This window comes from Bombina bombina, chromosome 7 (genome assembly GCF_027579735.1).
Source record: "Bombina bombina isolate aBomBom1 chromosome 7, aBomBom1.pri, whole genome shotgun sequence".
Lineage (NCBI taxonomy): Eukaryota > Metazoa > Chordata > Amphibia > Anura > Bombinatoridae > Bombina > Bombina bombina.
Genome location: NC_069505.1, coordinates 102575439 through 102600274, shown reverse-complemented (window position 1 = coordinate 102600274; position 24836 = coordinate 102575439). Strand labels below are relative to the sequence as shown.

Here is a 24836-nt window from a genome sequence, read left to right as displayed (position 1 = left end):
ATTACCAGAACTAAGAGGCAAGCGTGATCACTCTGGGGTGAGAACAGAGTGCGCTGACAATGCTAGGGCCATGTCTGATACTGCGTCACAGCTCGCAGAGCATGAGGACGGAGAGCTTCATTCTGTGGGTGACGGTTCTGATCCAAACAGATTGGACTCAGATATTTCAAATTTTAAATTTAAATTGGAGAACCTCCGTGTACTACTAGGGGAGGTCTTAGCAGCTCTCAACGATTGTAACACCGTTGCAATACCAGAGAAACTGTGTAGGTTGGATAAATACTTTGCGGTACCGGCGAGTACTGACGTTTTTCCTATACCTAAGAGACTAACTGAAATTGTTACTAAGGAGTGGGATAGACCCGGTGTGCCGTTCTCACCCCCTCCAATATTTAGAAAGATGTTTCCAATAGACGCCACCACTCGGGACTTATGGCAAACGGTCCCCAAGGTGGAGGGAGCAGTTTCTACTTTAGCTAAGCGTACCACTATCCCGGTGGAGGATAGCTGTGCTTTCTCAGATCCAATGGATAAAAAATTAGAGGGTTACCTTAAGAAAATGTTTGTTCAACAAGGTTTTATATTACAACCCCTTGCATGTATCGCGCCGATTACGGCTGCGGCAGCATTTTGGATTGAGTCGCTTGAAGAGAACCTTAGTTCCTCTACGCTAGACGACATTACGGACAGGCTTAGAGTCCTTAAACTAGCTAATTCTTTCATTTCGGAGGCCGTAGTACATTTAACCAAACTTACGGCTAAGAACTCAGGATTCGCCATACAGGCACGCAGGGCGCTGTGGCTAAAATCCTGGTCAGCTGATGTTACTTCTAAGTCTAAATTACTTAATATACCTTTCAAGGGGCAGTCCTTATTCGGGCCCGGTTTGAAAGAAATTATCGCTGACATTACAGGAGGTAAGGGCCACGCCCTACCTCAAGACAAGGCCAAAGCTAAGGCTAGACAGTCTAATTTTCGTCCCTTTCGGAATTTCAAAACAGGAGCAGCATCAACCTCCACTGCACCAAAACAGGAAGGAGCTGTTGCCCGTTACAGGCAAGGCTGGAAGCCTAACCAGTCCTGGAACAAGAGCAAGCAGGCCAGGAAACCTGCTGCTGCCCCAAAGACAGCATGAACCGAGAGCCCCCGATCCGGGACCGGATCTAGTGGGGGGCAGACTCTCTCTCTTCGCCCAGGCCTGGGCAAGAGATGTTCAGGATCCCTGGGCATTAGAGATCATATCTCAGGGATACCCTCTAGACTTCAAATTATCTCCCCCAAGAGGGAGATTTCATCTGTCAAGGTTGTCAACAAACCAGATAAAGAAAGAAGCGTTTCTACGCTGCGTACAAGATCTGTTAACAATGGGAGTGATCCATCCGGTTCCGCGGTCGGAACAAGGACAAGGGTTCTACTCAAACCTGTTCGTGGTTCCCAAAAAAGAGGGAACTTTCAGGCCAATCTTAGATTTAAAGATTCTAAACAAATTCCTAAGAGTTCCATCGTTCAAAATGGAAACTATTCGGACAATTCTACCCATGATCCAAGAGGGTCAGTACATGACCACAGTGGATTTAAAGGATGCTTACCTTCACATACCGATCCACAAGGATCATCACCGGTATCTAAGGTTTGCCTTCTTAGACAGGCACTACCAGTTTGTAGCTCTTCCATTCGGATTGGCTACGGCTCCAAGAATCTTCACAAAGGTTCTGGGTGCCCTTCTGGCGGTACTAAGGCCGCGAGGGATTTCGGTAGCTCCATACCTAGACGACATTCTAATACAAGCTTCAAGCTTTCAAACTGCCAAGTCTCATACAGAGTTAGTTCTGGCATTTCTAAGGTCGCATGGATGGAAAGTGAACGAAAAGAAGAGTTCTCTTTTTCCTCTCACAAGAGTTCCATTCTTGGGGACTCTTATAGATTCTGTAGAAATGAAGATTTACCTGACAGAGGACAGGTTAACAAAGCTTCAAAATGCATGCCGTGCCCTTCATTCCATTCAACACCCGTCAGTAGCTCAATGTATGGAGGTGATCGGCTTAATGGTAGCGGCAATGGACATAGTACCTTTTGCACGCCTACACCTCAGACCTCTGCAATTATGCATGCTAAGTCAGTGGAATGGGGATTACTCAGATTTGTCCCCTACTCTGAATCTGAATCAAGAGACCAGAAATTCTCTTCTATGGTGGCTTCATCGGCCACACCTGTCCAGGGGGATGCCATTCAGCAGGCCAGACTGGACAATTGTAACAACAGACGCCAGCCTACTAGGTTGGGGCGCTGTCTGGAATTCTCTGAAGGCTCAGGGACTATGGAATCAGGAGGAGAGTCTCCTTCCAATAAACATTCTGGAATTGAGAGCAGTTCTCAATGCCCTTCTGGCTTGGCCCCAATTAACAACTCGGGGGTTCATCAGGTTTCAGTCGGACAACATCACGACTGTAGCTTACATCAACCATCAGGGAGGGACAAGAAGCTCCCTAGCAATGGTGGAAGTATCAAAGATAATTCGCTGGGCAGAGTCACACTCTTGCCACCTGTCAGCAATCCACATCCCGGGAGTGGAGAACTGGGAGGCGGATTTCTTGAGTCGCCAGACTTTTCATCCGGGGGAGTGGGAACTTCATCCGGAGGTCTTTGCCCAAATACTTCGACGTTGGGGCAAACCAGAGATAGATCTCATGGCGTCTCGCCAGAACGCCAAACTTCCTCGCTACGGGTCCAGATCCAGGGATCCGGGAGCGGTTCTGGTAGATGCTTTGACAGCACCTTGGAAATTCGGGATGGCTTATGTGTTTCCACCCTTCCCGCTGCTTCCTCGATTGATTGCCAAAATCAAACAGGAAAGAGCATCAGTGATTCTAATAGCGCCTGCATGGCCACGCAGGACTTGGTATGCAGATCTAGTGGACATGTCATCCTGTCCGCCTTGGTCTCTACCTCTAAGACAGGACCTTCTGATACAGGGTCCATTCAAACATCAAAATCTAACTTCTCTGAAGCTGACTGCTTGGAAATTGAACGCTTGATTTTATCAAAACGTGGTTTTTCTGAGTCGGTTATTGATACCCTGATACAGGCTAGGAAGCCTGTTACCAGAAAGATTTACCATAAAATATGGCGTAAATACCTATACTGGTGCGAATCCAAACGTTACTCCTGGAGTAAGGTTAGGATCCCTAGGATATTGTCTTTTCTACAAGAAGGGTTAGAAAAGGGTTTATCAGCTAGTTCATTAAAGGGACAGATTTCAGCTCTGTCCATCTTGTTACACAGGCGTCTGTCAGAAAATCCAGACGTCCAGGCCTTTTGTCAGGCTTTAGCTAGGATCAAGCCTGTGTTTAAAACTGTTGCTCCGCCATGGAGTTTAAACTTAGTTCTTAACGTTTTACAGGGTGTTCCGTTTGAACCCCTTCATTCCATTGATATAAAATTGTTATCTTGGAAAGTTCTGTTTTTAATGGCTATTTCCTCGGCTCGAAGAGTCTCTGAGTTATCAGCCTTACATTGTGATTCTCCTTATCTGATTTTTCACTCAGACAAGGTAGTTCTGCGTACTAAACCTGGGTTCTTACCTAAGGTAGTCACTAACAAGAATATCAATCAAGAGATTGTTGTTCCATCCTTGTGTCCAAATCCTTCTTCAAAGAAGGAACGTCTTCTACACAATCTGGATGTAGTTCGTGCCCTCAAGTTCTACTTGCAGGCAACTAAAGATTTTCGCCAAACTTCTTCCCTGTTTGTCGTTTATTCTGGACAGAGGAGAGGTCAAAAAGCTTCTGCTACCTCTCTCTCTTTTTGGCTTCGTAGCATAATACGTTTAGCCTATGAGACTGCTGGACAGCAGCCTCCTGAAAGAATTACAGCTCACTCCACTAGAGCTGTGGCTTCCACTTGGGCCTTTAAGAATGAGGCCTCTGTTGAACAGATTTGCAAGGCTGCAACTTGGTCTTCGCTTCATACTTTTTTCCAAATTTTACAAATTTGACACTTTTGCTTCTTCGGAGGCTATTTTTGGGAGAAAGGTTCTTCAGGCAGTGGTTCCTTCTGTATAATGAGCCTGCCTATCCCTCCCGTCATCCGTGTACTTTTGCTTTGGTATTGGTATCCCAGAAGTAATGATGACCCGTGGACTGATCACACATAACAGAAGAAAACATAATTTATGCTTACCTGATAAATTCCTTTCTTCTGTTGTGTGATCAGTCCACGGCCCGCCCTGTTTTTAAGGCAGGTAAATATCTTTTAAATTATACTCCAGTCACCACTTCACCCTTGGTTACTCCTTTCTCGTTGATTCTTGGTCGAATGACTGGGACTGACGTAGAGGGGAGGAGCTATATGCAGCTCTGCTGGGTGAATCCTCTTGCATTTCCTGTTGGGGAGGAGTTATATCCCAGAAGTAATGATGACCCGTGGACTGATCACACAACAGAAGAAAGGAATTTATCAGGTAAGCATAAATTATGTTTTTGGGTGTGGATTATTTTCAGCAGGAATTGGCTGTCTTTATTTTATCCCTCCCTCTCTAGTGACTCTTGCGTGGAAAGATCCACATCTTGGGTAATCATTATCCCATACGTCACTAGCTCATGGACTCTTGCTAATTACATGAAAGAAAACATAATTTATGTAAGAACTTACCTGATAAATTAATTTCTTTCATATTGGCAAGAGTCCATGAGGCCCACCCTTTTTTTGGGGTGGTTATGATTTTTGTATAAAGCACAATTATTCCAATTCCTTATTTTATATGCTTTCGCACTTTTTTTATCACCCCACTTCTTGGCTATTCGTTAAACTGAATTGTGGGTGTGGTGAGGGGTGTATTTATAGGCATTTTGAGGTTTGGGAAACTTTGCCCCTCCTGGTAGGAATGTATATCCCATACGTCACTAGCTCATGGACTCTTGCTAATATGAAAGAAATGAATTTATCAGGTAAGTTCTTACATAAATTATGTTTTATCAGGAAATTGTTGTTCCTTCCTTGTCCTAATCCTAAGAAGGAACGTCTATTACATAACTTGGATGTGGTCTGTGCTTTGAAGTTTTACTTACAAGCGACCAAGGATTTCAGACAAACATACTCTCTATTTGTTGTTTGTTCTGGAAAGCGTAGTCTTCAAAAAGCTACGGCTACCTCTCTCTTTTTGGCTGAAAAGCATCATCCGCCTGGCATATGAGACTGCTGGACAGCAGCCTCCTGAAAAAATTACGGCTCATTCTACTAGAGCTGTGGCTTCCACATGGGCTTTCAAAAACTATGCTTCTGTTGAACAGATTTGTAAGGCTGCGACTTGGTCGTCCCTTCATACTTTTTCCAAATTTTCAAAATTTGATACTTTTGCTTCTTCTGAGGCTGTTTTTGGGAGAAAAGTTCATCAAGCAGTGGTGCCTTCCGTTTAGGTCTGTCTTGTCCCACCCTTTCATCAGTGTCCTGTTGCTTCGGTATTGTATCCTACAAGTAAGGATGAAATCCGTGGACTCGTCGTATCTTGTAGAAGGAAAGGAAATTTATGCTTACCTGATTGATTTCTTCTACGATACGAGTCCACGGCCCTCCCTGTCAATTTTAGACAGATTATATTTTTATTATTTATAACTTCAGTCACCTCTGCACCTTTTAGCTTTTCCTTTCTCTTCCTATAACCTTCGGTCGATTGACTGGAGGGGAAGGGAGGAGCTATATATACAGCTCTGCTGTGGTGCTCTTTGCCACTTCCTGTTAGCAGGAGGATAATATCCCACCAGTAAGGATGAAATCCGTGGACTCGTCGTATCGTAGCAGAAATCAATTTATCAGGTAAGCATAAATTTCCTTTGTGTTCTCAGCTGAGGCCAATTGGAGAGAAATAAATCCAAACAGCCAATGGCTGTTTGGAATAGAACAATAAGTTTAAGTTAAAAATGCTTCTCGGCGACCAGATTGCCTTGATCCAAAAGTGTTACCAGGCGCTTATGTTGCCAAGGTATATAAGGATGGACAAGAATAAAGCCACTATCCACTTTGATTGTAGAAAATTGCATGGAGCGTCAGAAGTTATTGACCATCTTTTAATACAACTTAACTTTTTAGTGGTACTTGAGGGTAGAAATATGAAACGAGGTTTTCTGTGATACACTGAATGTTTCTATAGCTGCATCAGGGGGGAAAATAAGGAAAGGGCACGTCACTGGTTAAACCTTGCCAATGTGCCAAGTAACCCCAGGGGTATTTGTACCGTAGATTTCCAACCATTACCCACACCAGACTGTATCTTCATTTCCTGTATTGACTCTTAGAACATAATAAACAACCAATACCAATAAAAAGCTATGGTCCCTAGGGGGTGCCTAATTTGAGCTGCCAAATGATCAAATATACAATCAAATGCTACACGTGATAGCACAATTAGTATCGATTATATTAATACCATATACGTGTATGTATATAAAAATGAATTACTAGTTGAAAAAAATAAAATAATTTCAGCTGGATGTATAGATGTCAATGACCGTATGTGGCCACAATGACCTTAAGTGGATACAAACGAGATATCCAGCGTAATAACAATGGGAATGCCTGTACCAATTTATAAATGTCCTAGATCAATATAGGGTTATGAGAAAACCCATAGATGACTCTTCTCATCTAAGTGGATAGTGTGGTAAAATCTCAGGGCTGCTCCTCTGCTTAGTATTCAGATGGATGTTTGTGTCTACACAGATTGTTGTCCTCCTACACGTTAAGCATGTAACCCTGTCCCTTTTAAGTTCTGGCCAGGATCCATTACATACAGAGCTAAGGTTGCTCCACAGAATCTTTGATTCATCCCCCTATACCTTAGTCTTCTGCTGTTCTAGGTCATAAGACTGACACTTATGTCCCGACCAATGTGAATTGGTTGTTTGCAGAGTTGAATGCATCAGTGGCTTCTTTTATATACTATGTAGGTTGCATTCCAAAGCCAGCCATCTTTGTTGTTAGTTTCTGGCCAGATGTTTATATTCTTTTAGCACCAAGCCCAATGCAAAACCTACTGCTTCTTCATCACTTATGCTCTAATGCGTTATGTAATTTTTGTGCAGATGTATGTTAGAAATAGAAGTGGACCAGCCACAGCAAAACACCGAATATTTCTGAACACTCTATCTTTGACATAAGGGTCCAATGAGCCCCCTCATTCCCAAACCTGGAAAATGCAATGCCAGTATAAAAGAATGTGGTAGATATTTCCTTAAAGGGACATCAAGCTTTCATGATTCAGATTATAATTTTAAACCTTCCAATTTGCTTCTATTCTCAATTTTCTTCCTTTTTCTTAATTTGCTGGAAAGCAGAAATGTAATCTCAGGAGCATGCATGTGTCTCAAATTATTGCAAAATAGCTGCCAAATAATGCTGCAAACATTGGCAAGAGCACTATATAGCAGAACTTTGTGCACGCTACCTACTTAAATATCTCCAACAAAAAACATGAGAATAAAGCACATTTGATGAGAGGTAAATTGGAAAAAATGTCAAAATAGTATGCTTTTCTGAATCACAAGAGAAATTTGGGGTTTCACGTGCCTTTAAATCTTAAAGCCAGTGACAATTTTTCATCCAGTCTGTGTGTTTTTTTTTTTTCTTAACTGTTTCGAAGGAGGGGAAAAAGGGGGTATAGGGGTCCAGTTTTATATCTGAACACCTTAAACAGTTGCCTTGTCAAGCAGTTCGAGATGGTGTTGCTATTTACAGTGATGAAATTCAAAACTTCATATTCAGTAGACTTTAACAAAACCATCCCATTAGGAGGAGGCAGTTTTCAAATATATTTGGTTTGCCGTCAATACTCGTACAATCTCATGACTCTGCACCAAGGACTTCACATTCTTCTGCTAGCTGGACAATCAGTACTTAAAGGGACATTAAAATTTAACACTAAATGAAAGCTAGGTAGAATGAAGCATTCAAACAAGATTAGTCTGATAATAACATGTAGCTGGATTTTTTTTTTTGTTTCATTAGTTTAAATATTGGGTAAATAAACGTAAAGTTTTAGTGTCTAAAACAATGGGAGCTGCCATGTTGTAACTTTATGCTGAGGCCAATTATAGAAAGTTAAAAATAAGTCACTAGAGTGTGCAGCTAATCGCTGTGTGGGATAGAACATTGTTCTGCACTTCCATTTCTAACAGGAATTGAAAAGCACACAATTGTCAGAATGAACTTACAGGAAAAGGGGACAAAATAAATAATGAAAGTCTATTGCAAGGTTCTATTTCATATAGTCCTCTATTCATTTATAAGGGAATAAAAAAAATCATGCCCTGAAATTGTAATTTCTCTAAATACAAATCCAGGAAATTCAAACCTTATTTGAACTTTATATATAATTTTTTTTTTTATATATATATATATATATATATATATATATATATATATATATATATATATATATATATATATATATATATATATATATATATATATATATATATATATATATATATATATATATATATATATATATATATATATATATTCCTACCCAAATGTCCAGCATCCAATATAGAGATATTATAAGGGAACTATAAACGGGTCAGTTGCTTAGTATTCTTGTGCAAGCGAAAAAACATTTCTTAATCTGCTGCTTGTGTAACGCACATTGCAGACTAAATTATCTTGAGACAGAATGTGGGCAGAATTAAGATTTTTCTGCATAAAAAGCACAATATAAAGCAGTGGTTACCCAACTCCGTCCTCAGGACCCTTATTAAAGGGACATAAAACCCAAACATTTTCTTTCATGATTAAGAGAACACATACCATTTTAAACCGCTTTCCAATGTACTTGTATTATGAAACTTTGTTTTCTTGTTATCCTTTGTTGAAAACCATAAAGTTAAAGTATTACTTTCCGTTATAATTTTTAAGCTAAACTAACATATTAAAGTTAAAGGGCCACTGTAAGTAAATATTTTCTATGCCTGTTACTAACTACCCCAAATACGCTTTTTATCAATAGCATTTCATTAACATATCTCTACCGTATATCAAATCTTGTCTGCAAATTTAATTTTCCAAACCCACTCCGTGGGTATCCTTTGCTCTGTACCAATCCGCTTACAATACCTAGGTTTCAAAATGGCGCTTTAAAGACAGTTATTGGTTTAATTATTTTGAACACGCAGTGCTGAAAATAGTGGGCAGGATAACGTGACATCATCAGCGAATAAAAGATATAACTTTTTAAAACGTTATGAAACTTTGTTTTGGAGAAAATATAGGTCAGTAGGTTTTAATTAATGTTTATTAACTTTAATATGTTAGTTGTTTAGCTTAAAAATTATAACAAAGTAATCCTTTAATAAACATTAATTAAAACCTACTGACCTATATTTTCTCCAAAACGAAGTTTCATAACGTTCTAAAAGTTATATCTTTTATTCGCCGATGATGTCACGTTATCCTGCCCACTATTTTCAGCACTGCGTGTTCAAAATACTTAAACCAATAACTTTGTTTAACCCCTTAATGACAAGTGACGTACCAGGTACGTCCTGCAAAAACTTGCAGTTAGTGACAATGGACGTACCTGGTACGTCACTTGTCTAAGAGAGTGCTGGAAGCGATCGCAATCGCTTCCAGCAGCTCTCAGGGTATTGCAGTGATGCCTCGATATTGAGGCATCCTGCAATACCCTTTAGAAAGCATCCGATGCAGAGAGAGCCACTCTGTGGCCCTCTCTGCACCGGTAGCGATGCGGCCGGTTCGTTGGTGGGTGGGAGCGCAACAGGGAGGAGGGTGGGCGGCCCATCGCTACCCGGCATCCGGCTCCTGTTAGTGCAATGTGCACGCCGGGTGCCGGGAGCGTGCGGGTGCGCGCATGCGCGTGCGCGCGATTACCTACCCACACTGACACCAATGAGTGGGAAGAGGGGGGGGGAAAGTAATAATATAATAATAAATATATGAGGATCTGGGAGGGGGAGGGGGTTGGGGTATTGTGGGGGGCTGCTACACTACAGAAAAAATTAAAATGGAAATAAAAAATAATAAAAAAAACACTTTTTTGGGGGGCAAATTGGGTACTGGCAGACAGCTGCCAGTACCCAAGATGGCGGCAATTAGGTAGGGGAGAGGGTTAGAGAGCTGGGGGGGGGGATCATGGAGGTTGGGGCTAAGGCAGGAGTCCATCACAGCTAAAACATTTTATTTTTTTTTATTAAAAAAAAGAAAAACTCCTTTTATTTAGTACTGGCAGAAAGTCTGCCAGTACTTAAGATGGCGGGGACAATTGTGGGGTGGGGGAGGGAAGAGAACTGTTTGGGAGGGATCAGGGGGTGGGATGTGTCAGGTGGGAGGCTGATCTCTACCCTAAAGCTAAAATTAACCCTGCAAGCTCCCTACAAGCTACCTAATTTAACCCCTTAACTGCTGGGCATAATTTACGTGTGGTGCGCAGCAGCATTTAGCGGCCTTCTACTTACCAAAAAGCAACCCCAAAGCCATATAAGTCTGCTATTTCTGAACAAAGGGGATCCCAAAGAAGCATTTACAACCATTTGTGCCTTAATTGCAGAAGCTGTTTGTAAATAATTTCAGTGGGAAACCTAAAGTTTGTGACAAAATTTGTGAAAAAGTGAACTTTTTTTTTTATTTGATGACATTTGGCGGTGAAATGGTGGCATGAAATATACCAAAATGGGCCTAGATCAATACTTTGGGTTGTCTTCTAAAAAAAAATATATACATGTCAAGGGATATTCAGGTATTCCTGACAGATATCAGGGTTCCAATGTAACTAGCGCTAATTTTGAAAAAAAGTTGTTTGGAAATAGCAAAGTGCTACTTGTATTTATGGCCCTATAACTTGCAAAAAAAGTAAAGAACATGTAAACATTGGGTATTTCTAAACTCAGGACAAAATTTAGAAACTATTTAGCATAGGTGTTTTTTGGTGATTGTAGATGTGTAACAGATTTTGGGGGTCAAAGTTAGAAAAAGTGTGTTTTTTTCAATTTTTTCCTCATATTTTATATTTTTTTTATAGGAAATTATAAGATATGATGAAAATAATGGTATCCTTAGAAAGTCCATTTAATGGCGAGAAAAACGGTATATAATATGTGTGGGTACAGTAAATGAGTAAGAGGGAAATTACAGCTAAACACAAACACTGCAGAAATGTAAAAATAGCCATTGTCATTAAGGGTAAGAAAATTGAAAAATGGTCCGGTCATTAAGGGGTTAAAGCGCCATTTTGAAACCTAGGTATTGTAAACGGATTGGTACAGAGCAAAGGATACCCATGGACTGGGTTTGGAAAACAATTAAATTTGCAGACAAGATTTCTGATATACGGTAGAGATATGTTAATGAAATGCTATTGATAAAAAGCGTATTTGGGGTAGTTAGTTAGTAACAGACATAGAAAATATTTACTTACAGTGGCCCTTTAAGTTCAGGAGTGTGCACGTGTCTGCAACACTATTTGGCAGATATTTTGCTTCAGTGTTAGGAAATAGTGTGGCCATCTAGTGCTCTTGCTAATGTATGTCATGTAGTGCTCCAGAAATGTGCACGCTACCGATCAAGATCTCCTAAACGAAGAATCACATGAGAACCAAGCAAATGGGATAATAGAAGTCAATTTTAAACTTTTTTTATTTTTTTTATTTATCGGTTTGAATCGTGAGAAAATGTTGGGTTTCCTGTCCCTTTTAACAGGCCAAATATTTTTTTTATATCCTAAAGGGACATGAAACCCAAATTTTTATTTCCCGATTTCAGATAGGGCATACAATAAATATAATAGATTTTATATCTAATATTTTTTGTTCTCTTGGTATCATTTGTTGAAAAGAATACCTAGGTAGGCTTATTGGTGGCTGCACATAACTGTCATTGGCTATCGTCTAACTCCTAGAAATACATTACTACTCCTTTAACAAAGCATACCAAGAGAATGAAGCAAATTAAATAGAAGTAAATTGGAAAGTTTTTTTTTTTTTTTTTTGTATTCTCTATCTGAGCCATGAAAGAATAATTTGGGGGTTTATGTCCCATTACTATAGCACAGGTGAAACGATCTAGTTAAAGGGACAGTCTAGTCCAGAACAAACTTTCATTATTCAGATAGATGTAAATTTGAAAATAGTTTAAAATGACATTCCCTATCACCAATTTTGCTTTGTTCTCTTGGTGGTATTAGTTGAAAGCTAAACCTAGGAGGTTCATATGCTAATTTCTAAGCCCTTGAAGGCTGCCTTTAATCTCAGGGCATTTTGAGAGGTTTTCCACCACTAGAGGGTGTTGGTTCATGTGTGTCATATAGTTAACACTGTTAATGCACGTGGAGTTCCTAGGAGCCAGCACTGATTGGCTAAAATGCAAGTCTGTCAAAAGAACTGAAATAAGGGGCAGTTTGCAGAGGCTTGGATACAAGGTAATCAGAGGTAAGCATGTATTAGTAAAAAAAATAATAAATCTTAAAGTAGGATACCCTTCAGGTGGTCCAAACACCAGTTAGTGAAGTGCAGCAGCGTTAGTGGGGGGAGTAATCTTTAGGGGTGTAAGAGGCTATAATGGGGGCACACAGAGAATGTACAGTCTGATCAGAGATCCAGCATTGGCACGTAATTCTGTAAATAGCCACTTGCAGTGTTTGTGTCACTGAAACATTACTTTTGTACCAGATAACTTTTGCGTATACGAATATATTGTTTCTAATACAAATATAATTACTTTTTACTGAAATACTCATGCACATATTCAATTTTGACACTTCCCTTGTCTAGTGCAAGTTTACATTGGAGGGCTTTTTTATTCTTAGCTGGAAACAAAAGATGCATGCATATAGTTTCTGTTCTGAATGTCTTTCCAATGGCATGGAGAGTCCACAAATCCATTCAATTAATAGTGGGAATTCAACGCCTGGCCACCAGGAGGAGCTGATAGGCTGGAATGTATCCCACATGTTATTAAGCTAAGAAGGAAATAAATGTATCAGAAAGTATAAATTCTGTTTTCCTTCTTAGCTGTTGAGTCCATAGCTTAATAACATGTGGGATACATTCCAGCCTATCGGCTCCTCCTAGTGGCCAGGCGTTTAATTCCCACTAGTAATTGAATGGATTCGTGGACTCTCCATGCTGGGAAAGAAAATATTTTCAGGTAATTTTACGTCTATTAATTTTGCTTGGGTTCTCTTGGTATCCTTTGTTAAAGAGTAATCCTAGGTGAGTTTAGGAGCATGCACGTGTTTTTAGCCATCTGGTATCAGTGTTTGCAACATTGTTTATAGCAATGTTATACATCATTTCTTTTTTTTGCTATGGAGTGCTAAAGACACATGCACACTCCTGAGCCCCTGCTTAGGTTAGCTTTTTAACAAAGGATACAGAGGGAGCAAGTAAATTGGAAAGTTGTTTAAAATTGCATGCTCTGATTCCTGAAAGTTTAATTTTGACTTTACTATCCCTTTTAATATCTGAAACAACTTGCAGGGTATATTTCTGTAATAAATACATTTTCTTAACCCATGCTTTCTTGTGTTTAATATTTCTTCAGGTCAGAACAGGAACAGATCGATAACATCATGGACAAGCTGTTTGTTTTGTTTGGCATTGAAATCCTTAAAAAGATCCCTGGCCGTGTATCTACAGAAGTAGATGCTAGGTGGGTGACTGGTCATATTGTATTAGATAATCATGTGCTATGCCAGACACTGTCCCTTAATCATTTGTTCACTGCAACTTCCTTATCTTGCCTCTAAAATAAAACAAGAATTTGTAGTGTGACATCCATTCCATTGTCTAAAAATGTTTGAGAAACTTAAGTCAAGACTTGGGGCATATTTATCAAGTTCCGTATGGAGCTTGATGCCCCCTGTTTCTGTCGATCCTTCAGGCTCGCCAGAAACACAGGTTTAAGGACCACTGCTCCATAACCTGTCTGCCTGCTCTGAGGTGGCGGACAGACATCGCCAGAAATCAACCTGATCCAATATGATCGGGTTGATTGACACCCCCTGCTAGCAGCTGATTGGCCGCAAATCTGCAGGGGGCAGCGTTGCACCAGCAGTTCACAAGAACTGCTGGTGCAATGATAAATGCCGACAGTGTATGCTGTCTGCATTTATCGATGTGCAGTGGCCATGATCCACAATATCGGATCATGTCTGCTAGCACTTTCTTAAATAGACCCCTTGTTGTTCTGCCCCATTATCAACCTATTCAGATTACACTGCAGTCATTCACCTAAAGCACTGGTTTTCAGGATTACCTTGTATGAGAGCAGGTAAAACAGTTTATTAATCAGCTGATTTCACCTGTGCTGCAGTTCAGATATCCTCAAAACATGGCCTGTTAGGGAGGACAGGTTTGAAAACCAGTGACCTGAAGCAATACATAAAAGTGAATCTATATATTTAAAATGGCAAAAAGGGAATGTCCAGAAAGTTTAGTTCTGTGTTTCTTAAAGACAGTAAAGTTCCAAACTTTAAAAATTTGGATGAAGCATGCAGTTTTAAAAAGACAATTTTATTTCTGTTATTAAATTTGCTTTGTTCTCTTGGTATCATTTTTATTTTTTATGGAAATACCTAGGTAGGCTCAGGAACAGTAATGTGCAACTCTTCAACAGATACCACAAGAACAAAGCAAATTTGATAGACGTAAATTTGGAATGTTTAGAAATCCATGCTCTATCCAAATCCTGAGTTGTTGTTTTTTTAGTTTGTTTTTTTAGTTTGACTTTACTATCCCTTTTAAAGGAAAAATTTAAACTTGTCTAATGTCTGTCCTGCTCTTCCTTGTTCCTCGAAGGCTGTCTTATGACAAGGATGGGATGATTGAACGTGCTAAGCGCATCATTGCACTTTACAAGGAAGCAGGGATCGACAAGAAAAGGATCTTGATCAAGCTCTCTTCAACCTGGGAAGGCATTCAAGCTGGGAAGTAAGTTTCCCTTTCTAGCGTCAGACTCTAGTTTCAAAATAAACCTCTCCGGTACCTCAAGACCGTTTTCATTCTAGATACTGTAGCTAGCATTTTTTTTTTATTTAAATTTGCACATTTTTAAAGGCTTATAATTAATAGAATTAAGAAAATACAGAGTAGGTCCATAGTATCAGATGACTTTCACTATAATTGTTTGAGAAGAGGAATAACTCAATTTAATGTTAAAGTGTGAAGTAAGCAAAAACATTATATATTCAGCCATGGTTTCCCAATACAATGATGGTATTCCATTAACAGAAGCCTAGAGGTATGAAACTATTTTTTTTTTCCTCTTCTCAATGAGCACACAATTTTAATTGACTTTCCATTTTGTTTAATTTTTTTCTTTTTGTATCCTTTGTTGAAAAGTTTACATAAATATGCTCAGAGGCTTCCAAATGGTGGCTGTACATATATAACCTCATGTCAATGGCTTTCAGCAATCCCCAGTATACCAGTAAAGGATACCTAGAGAATGAAGCAAATTAGATGATAGAAGTAAATTGGAAAGTTTTTTAAAAAAAAAAAGGAATGATCCATTTGAATCATAATGAGAGAATAATTTTGGGTATCAAGTCCCATAAGTGTCTTGTGCTATGTTAGGGTAACGCTACACAAACTTGAATGATCCAAAAATTGCTGCAATGCAACTCTATCTCTTTACCTGAGACAAATTTTGTTGATATCCAAGGAAGCCACCCCCTTTTTGTATTAGGTTTTATACCATTTGGAAAGGTTTTCAAATATACCTTTCAGGTCTCTACACTAAATGGAAGCCTCATTACTCTTGAAGTGCTTGGAACACAATCTATTTGTGAAGATAATTGACCTAGATTTGTATTTGGTAGTTATTTCATCCTGAACTATCTTTTTAGATTTGGCTTTAGCACCTATTTATTCAGACACCTTTTTTGTTGCAGAGTTCTGGAAGAGGATTATGGCATTCACTGCAACATGACCCTGCTGTTTTCGTTCGCCCAGGCTGTTGCGTGTGCTGAGGCTGGTGTCACCCTGATATCTCCCTTCGTAGGTAGAATCTTGGATTGGCATGTGGCAAATTCTGACAAAAAGAGCTACGAGCCCTCAGAGGACCCAGGTACTTTATAGAGTATAATATATTGTAAATTTGTTTTGTCAAACTTCATGGAAACATTCAGTGGTTGTAATAGTACATTGGTTTTCAAAACTGTTCTTAGGTCTCCCTAACTGGCTAGATTTTGAGGATATCTGAACTAGAGCACAAGAGAAATAATCAGCTGATAAGTAAACATGGGTTTTAGCTGCTCATTAATTCTGAAAATCCGGCCTGTTCTAGGGAGGCCTGGGACTGAGTTATTGTAATACTTTGGTTTTAAACCACACATTCCGTATGCAAGTCATGAGTTCTGCTAACGTGTAAATTTGTAGCTTTTTTAAAAAAAAAAAAAAGATGTACAGCTTTTAAAGTAACTCAAGAGATGCTGGAACAAAGCAAACCTATTTAAGTCTCACATTAAGAGCCGGTAATACGAATAGTGAGCAATATTTTTTTTACAAGCAGAATATTTACTAGCACAGTTTGAGTACATTACAGCAAATGTGTTACTTTTAGTTTTGGACAAAATTGATTTCCCCTGATTAAATCAAATGTATAATGAAACTGGCATGAGCTGTATCCAAAAAGAAGTTACACTTGTACGGGTATTGTAATTATTCAAATCTATTTAATTTTTATTTTTATTATTTAAACCTATAAAATGTAATCAGTCTTATAGTTAGTATCACATCTATAAACTTATAAAATCTCATGTTTATATAACCTGGAAAAAAAATATGCCAGTATTCTTTAAGTATTCAAATTGGACTGATTATTTCGGTTTAACAGCTATTAAGATAGTGGTTTGAGCTTATTATGCTTTATCGAACAGATGTCACATTTACTTAAATGTCACAACTTTTCATTAAGCATGATTTTCTTCATTAATGCTGCTGCATTCATTAGTTTTGGGAAATAAAAACGTGGCCACCAGGAGGAGGCAAAGACACCCCAGCCAAAGGCTTAAATACTCCTCCCACTTCCCTCATCCCCCAGTTATTCTTTGCCTTTCGTCCCAGGAGGTAAGTGTCAGAATTTTTTCGTCTCTTATGGAGGGTAGTACTCTTAGACATGGGACGGGAGTTTTAAGTACTCCTGTCAGTTTCTCAGTGAGGGCTTTGATGAAAGTTAGTCCAGAGATGCAGGAAGAGTCTTTCTATCAAAACCATACTGACTCATTTTAACAACTCCACAAGCAATCGGCGTTATCGCACTTCGCTGCCTGCTTTCTTCTCTCCAGTCCATGGTGGAGGTAAGGCTACTATCGTTACACTTGAAGGGCTGTGTTCCTGTTCCACAGCGTAGATTCCGGTAAGATCGTTTCATTGTACTGTAACTCATTTGTTCCTGCAAACTCACATGAAAAATACAGGGTCTCAGTGAGATTCCTTTAGTATCTTGGAATCAAGGGTTAATATTGTATCAAGGGATTATTGAACAGACAGGGGTATAATCATGTTTGGTGATTTAATCTTCTTGCACTCTTTTTTTTAGACTGTACAGTTCACCTTGTGACTGAACGTGTTTACATTCTTGCCTCCCATTTCCGCATTCCTGACTGTGGCGACGGTGAATTCTGGTTCATAGGAGGTGGTGAGTGCCCCAGCCATTGTGGGTGTCAGGTGCCGTTTAAATTGTTTTAAATTTTGTCCTTTTGGTATCCTTTATCCACTTATGGAGGATGCTGATAAGATTTGTCAGCTTTCTGATTCAGATTCTTCGTCCTGTGGCGAATGCGCCCCATTAACTCAGGTCAGTCAGTTATGTGCTTTAGGTCGTCTTAGAGCGCCTTGTAGCTCGGGGATTCAAGGGACTGCTGAGCCATCTGCCTCGGGGGGCCCTGTCCTCCGGGAGGCGAGTTCCCTACCGCTCCCTACTACTACACATGCGGGTAACCCAAGTTATGTTTTTTTTTTCTCATCGGATGGTGGATTGTTTCCCCCCCGTGGGTGTAACTGTTCCTGAGTGTTCCTTTCGTTACAGGCTGGCTTGCCTTCGTGTTCTGCTCAGACACGTTTTTGAGCTGTTTGGGGACCCTATTCTTCACGGTTATGGGACTCATCAGTCTCCTCCGAATGTCTCACCTCGTTAGACATGGGGGGGATGAAGTAATCTCCTTTAAGTCGTTATTGAGATCTTTCCCAGTTTTTTTTGGAAGAACAGGGTTTCTGTTAGGCTGCTCCTGAGGATCTTTCTGTTCTTCTTGGGTGTTAACTCTCGGGTTGCCTGTTACTTTATCTGGTTAGGATGACATTTTTATTTTTCATACTATGTTTCCTGCGGGAACTTTCTCTGGGATCGATACTCGCTGTTTGCTTCTACGGAAGTTGTTGGGGACAGGTTAGTCCCATGTTTGTCTGTTTTTCTCTTCCTCCCTCTCTGAGGGTGGATTTAGCCAGCTTGGCAGTTATGACCCTGGTGCAGGCTGGTCCTGCTTGGGTTCAGATCTTCTGTCTCGCAGCTTATTCAAACACGTGGCGCCTATTATACCTTGCTGATCAGGTTGGGTTGCCGAGCCCTCTTAACATTGTTTCTTGTTTGGTTTATAGGTTTCAGCTAAACATACTTGAGGACTTGTGGTTCCGTGCGGCTCTCTGAATTGCTTCAGTCATAAATAGCCATCTCTCTGTTGACTGGGTCAGTGAATTTTGTCACTCCCTGTTGCTTCCGATAACCTCGGGAACCTAGAGTATTCTTTCCCACGTGGTGAAAAATTAGAGGGTTTAGTGCCTCTTTTCTGCCGGTCAGGGCGGTGTTGCTTTAGGAAATTTGTCCTTTTTTGGACTTGTTCCTTTAGGTGGTTCTCTTTGAGACCTCTTGGATGTGTCCATTTTTTCTCCTTGTGGATGGGTAGCCTTTGGGGGACTGAGATTCCCTTCGGGAGTTGGTTGTTCCTTTTTCAAGACATTAGACAGTGAGGTCTTTTTGGGCTCCGGTTAAGAGTCCTTCCCTGGTGTTGGGAATGCTCTGCATCTCCTTCTTAGGATAGAATAGGTCCTAGAGGTTTTCCACTCATATGGTTCAGGTATTGCCATCCAGGTGGCATCCAAACCCATGTTTTACTGTCCTCTGACTTAGAATCTGAGGTGATGTGGAGGCTTGATGTTGCTCTGTTCGGGTGACTTGTCCTCACTGTTCCCCTTGTGTCTGGAGCTTGTGGCTAGCTGGACAGCTAGCTCAGAATTCTAATGCTCTGTACTGTAGCAAGCCGAGGGTTGCTAGTTCGATCCCTGGCGAGGTCTACTCAACCTTTCCTCCTTTCGAGGTTGATAAAATGAGCAGCACCTTGTGTCCCTTAGGAGGATTAGCTGCACTTTTAAAGCACAAACAAGTTAATGTTGCTTGGACGCCTGTTAGCTCTAGTGTCCTTTTTATGGTTCTGGCTCTTTGGAGTGTTGGGCTCCTGCAAGGGGTGGTCTGTTCCCTTTGGATTGGGACTTGCAAGGGCTTCTTGCTCTTATCTGCGTTATTCTGGATTTTTTTCCCTGGTTGTTTTTTGTTGTGTTTTTTTGTTTGTTTTTTTATATATCAGACAAGGGGTTTATGTTCCTGGAAGATTGTTTAATCTAAACATATGTGGGGCCCGGGCTTCTTGTCCTGATTTTCCGGTTGTCTAGGGTTTTACTCTGTTATCTCTTTGTGGATCCTGCTGTGGGATGTTAGCGGATCTTATGATCCTAGGTCTGGCCTGGGGGTTCCAGTTTCCGGGGTACTTGGGCTAAGTCCTTGTTCTGGCTGTTCTGTTTTACAACTTGTCCCGATTTACTGAGAGCCGGGACTCCTTGGGGCTTGTCTTCTGCCGGATGATATGGTTCTCTTGGGACAGCCAACTAATGTGACCTGATGGTGGGCTTTCCTGCCTAGCATACGGAAGGTTTGCGGTTGCTCAGCTGTCACTTCTGCGCCTGGTATGTGTGCTAGCATGATGGTGTTTAAAGGGGTTCTTCTGTGTTCCTCAGTGACGTGGTCTTGTGTCCTTGGTCTTTCCTACGACTTCCTGTCTTATGGGAAGGTGTTTATCGACACTCTCCTTCAGGGGGCTAGTTGTCCTTACGGAGGTGTGGTTATTTTTCTTTTTTTAGGGGCCTCTCCTGTGTTCAGAGGTTGGAACAGATGTTTATCTGGTTTGGGGGGATTGGTCTGCTCATTGTGGTGGTCCTTTCCATCTAGGGAGCTGCTGGCTCTGCATTGAGACTTAGTCGGGTGGCCTTGATGGATCTCCTTGGGTCTAATGCCTGCTCGATTGTCTTTAGTTGAAGTGGCTGTGACCATTCTTCCGTGCTTTTGGGGGCCGGTCTTTGAGTTTGTTTCGGTTCCCTTGCTTTCAGATCTGCCATTGCTTGGGCTGGTCCGGCTAGGTGTAGGATCTGAGATCTGCTTTTCATCCTCCGGTCTTGGGGGTGACAGTGAACCTTTTTTATTTTATATTTTTTTAATTTTTTTGCGTTTCTGTGACTCTCCCCTTTAAAATCTGTGAGTAGGCTTGGCGACCTGGATTGCCTGGAGAGTGTCCTCTGTCTTGGAGGTTGGGCAGTCTATTTCTTTCATGTAATTAGCAAGAGTCCATGAGCTAGTGACGTATGGGATATACATTCCTACCAGGAGGGGCAAAGTTTCCCAAACCTCAAAATGCCTATAAATACACCCCTCACCACACCCACAAATCAGTTTTACAAACTATTCCTCCTATGGTGGTGGTGAAGTAAGTTTGTGCTAGATTCTACGTTGATATGCGCTCCGCAGCAGGTTGGAGCCCGGTTTTCCTCTTAGCATGCAGTGAATGTCAGAGGGATGTGAGGAGAGTATTGCCTATTTGAATGCAGTGATCTCCTTCTACAGGGTCTATTTCATAGGTTCTCTGTTATCGTTCGTAGAGATTCATCTCTTACCTCCCTTTTCAGATCGACGATATACACTTATTTATATACCATTACCTCTGCTGATTTTCGTTTCAGTACTGGTTTGGCTTTCTACAACATGTAGATGAGTGTCCTGGGGTAAGTCTTATTTTCTGTGACACTCTAAGCTATGGTTGGGCACTTTTTTATAAAGTTCTAAATATATGTATTCAAACATTTATTTGCCTTGACTCAGAATGTTCAACGTTCCTTATTTCAGACAGTCAGTTTCATATTTGGGATAATGCATATGAATAAATCATTTTTTTCTTACATTAAAAATTTGACTTTTTCCCTGTGGGCTGTTAGGCTCGCGGGGGCTGAAAATGCTTCATTTTATTGCGTCATTCTTGGCGCGGACTTTTTTGGCACAAAATTTTTTTTTTCTGTTTCCGGCGTCATACGTGTCGCCGGAAGTTGCGTCATTTTTGACGTTCTTTTGCGCCAAAAGTGTCGGCGTTCCGGATGTGGCGTCATTTTTGGCGCCAAAAGCATTTAGGCGCCAAATAATGTGGGCGTCATTTTTGGCGCTAAAAAAATATGGGCGTCACTATTGTCTCCACATTATTTAAGTCTCATTTTTTATTGCTTCTGGTTGCTAGAAGCTTGTTCACTGGCATTTTTTTCCCATTCCTGAAACTGTCATTTAAGGAATTTGATCAATTTTGCCTTATATGTTGTTTTTTCTATTACATATTGCAAGATGTCCCACGTTGAAACTGAGTCAGAAGATACTTCTGGAAAATCGCTGCCTGGGGCTGGAGCTACCAAAGCTAAGTGTATCTACTGTAAACTTATGGTATCTGTTCCTCCAGCTGTTTGTACTGTTTTGTCATGACAAACTGTTAATGCAGATAATATTTCCTTTAGTACTGTTACATTACCTGTTGCTGTTCTGTCAACATCTAATACTTAGTGTTCCTGATAACATAAGAGATTTTGTTTCTAAATCCATTAAGAAGGCTATGTCTGTTATTCCTCCTTCTAGTAAACGTAAAAAGTCTTTTAAAACTTCTCATTTTTCAGATGAATTTTTAAATGAACATCATTCTGATTCTGATAATGGTTCTTCTGGTTCAGAGGATTCTGTCTCAGAGGTTGATGCTGATAAATCTTCATATTTATTTAAAATGGAATTTATTCTTTCTTTACTTAAAGAAGTCCTAATTGCATTAGAAATTGAGGATTCTGGTCCTCTTGATACTAAATCTAAACGTTTAGATAAGGTTTTTAAATCTCCTGTAGTTATTCCAGAAGTTTTTCCTGTCCCTAGTGCTATTTCTGAAGTAATTTCCAGGGAATGGAATAATTTGGGTAATTTACTCTTTCTAAACGTTTTAAGCAATTATATCCTGTGCCATCTGACAGATTAGAGTTTTGGGACAAAATCCCTAAAGTTGATGGGGCTGTCTCTACTCTTGTTAAGCGTACTACTATTCCTACGGCAGATGGTACTTCCTTAAGGATCCTTTAGATAGGAAAATTGAATCCTTTCTAAGAAAAGCTTACTTGTGTTCAGGTAATCTTCTTAGACCTGCTATATCTTTAGCGGATGTTGCTTCATCTTTTGGTTAGAAGCTTTAGCGCAACAAGTAACAGATCATAATTCTCATAGCATTTTTATTCTTCAACATGCTAATAATTTTATTTGTAATGCCATCTTTGATATCATTAGAGTTGATGTCAGGTATATGTCTCTAGCTATTTTAGCTAGAAGAGCTTTATGGCTTAAGACTTGGAATGCTGTTATGTCTTCTAAGTCTACTCTGCTTTCCCTTTCTTTCCAGGGTAATAATAGTTTTCGTTCCTTTTGTCACCACAAGGAACAAAAACCTGATCCTTCATCCTCAGGAGCGGTATCAGTTTGGGAACCATCTCCAGTCTGGAATAAATCCAAGCCTTTTAGAAAATCAAAGCCAGCTCCTAAGTCCACATGAAGGTGCGGCCCTCATTCCAGCTCAGCTGGTAGGGGGCAGATTACGTTTTTTCAAAGAAATTTGGATCAATTCCGTTCACAATCTTTGGATTCAGAACATTGTTTCAGAAGGGTACAGAATTGGCTTCAAGATAAGGCCTCCTGCATAGAGATTTTTTCTTTCCCGTGTCCCAGTAAACCCAGCGACAGCTCAAGAATACCAGTTTGTGGCTCTGCCGTTTGGCCTAGCTACAGCTCCAAGAATTTTTACGAAGGTTCTCTGTGCCCTTCTGTCTGTAATCAGAGAACAGGGTATTGTGGTGTTCCTTATTTGGACGATATCTTGGTACTTGCTCAGTCTTTACATTTAGCAGAATCTCATTCGAATCGACTTGTGGTGTTTCTTCAACATCATGATTGGAGGATCAATTTACCAAAAAGTTCATTGATTCCTCAGACAAAGGTAACCTTTTTAGGTTTTCAGATAGATTCAGTATCCATGACTCTATCTTTGATAGACATGAGACGTCTAAAGTTGATATCAGCTTGTCGAAACCTTCACAATCTTTCCCTTCGGTAGCCTTATGCATGGAAATTTTAGGTCTTATGACTGCGGCATCGGACGCGATCCCCTTTGCTCGTTTTTCATGCGGCCTCTTCAGCTCTGTATGCTGAACCAGTGGTGCAGGGATTACACAAAGATATCTCAATTAATATCTTTAAAACCGATTGTACGAACTCTCTGACGTGGTGGACAGATCACCATCGTTTAGTTCAGGGGGCTTCTTTTGTTCTTCCGACCTGGACTGTAATTTCAACAGATGCAAGTCCTACAGGTTGGGGAGCTGTGTGGGGGTCTCTGACAGCACAAGGGGTTTGGGAATCTCAGGAGGTGAGATTACCGATCAATATTTTGGAACTCTGTGCAATTTTCAGAGCTCTTCAGTTTTGGCCTCTTCTGAAGAGAGAATCGTTAATTTGTTTTCAGACAGACAATGTCACAACTGTGGCATACATCAATCATCAAGGAGGGACTCACAGTCCTCTGGCTATGAAAAGAAGTATCTCGAATTCCGGTATGGGCAGAATCCAGCTCCTGTCTAGTTTCTGCGGTTCATATCCCAGGTATAGACAATTGGGAAGCGGATTATCTGTCGCCACACGTTTCATCCGGCGAATGGTCTCTTCTCCCAGAGGTATTTCTTCAGATTGTTCAAATGTGGGGACTTCCAGAAATAGATCTGGCTTCTCATCTAAACAAGAAACTTCCCAGGTATCTGTCCAGATCCAGGGATCCTCAAGCGGAAGCAGTGGATGCATTGTCACTTCCTTGGAAGTATCATCCTGCCTATATCTTTCCGCCTCTAGTTCTTCCAAAAGTAATCTCCAAGATTCTGAAGGAATGCTCATTTGTTCTGCTGGTGGCTCCAGCATGGCCTCTCAGGTTTTTGGTATGCGGATCCTGTCCGGATGGCCTCTTGCCAACCGTGGACTCTTCAGTTAAGACCAGACCTTCTGTCACAAGGTCCTTTTTTTCCATCAGGATCTCAAATCCTTAAATTTAAAGGTATGGAGATTGAACGCTTGATTCTTAGTCAAAGAGGTTTCTCTGACTCTGTGATTAATACTATGTTACAGGCTCGTAAATCCGTATCTAGGGAGATATATTATAGAGTCTGGAAGACTTATATTTCTTGGTGTCTTTCTCATCATTTTTCCTGGCATTCTTTTAGAATTCCGAGAATTTTAGTTTTTTCAGGATGGTTTGGATGAAGGTTTGTCTGCAAGTTCCTTGAAAAGACAAATCTCTGCTCTTTCTGTTCTTTTTCACAGAAAGATTGTTAATCTTCCTGATATTCGTTGTTTTGTACAAGCTTTGGTTCGTATAAAACCTGTCATTAAGTCAATTTCTCCTCCTTGGAGTTTGAATTCTGTGTTCTGTGGGCTCTTCAAGCTCCTCCGTTTGAACCTAT

General features: G+C 40.4%; 1 protein-coding gene across 1 annotated transcript in view; it reads left to right on the top strand.

Moving 5' to 3' along the window:
* The window catches only part of TALDO1 (transaldolase 1), a 100356-nt gene that overhangs the window by 57815 nt on the left and 17705 nt on the right, over positions 1 to 24836 (top strand). Inside the window, exons 3-5 of the mRNA XM_053720219.1 lie at positions 13546 to 13653; positions 14802 to 14933; positions 15896 to 16071. Coding sequence (XP_053576194.1) covers positions 13546 to 13653; positions 14802 to 14933; positions 15896 to 16071 — 416 coding nt within the window. The remainder of the gene's footprint in view (positions 1 to 13545; positions 13654 to 14801; positions 14934 to 15895; positions 16072 to 24836) is intronic.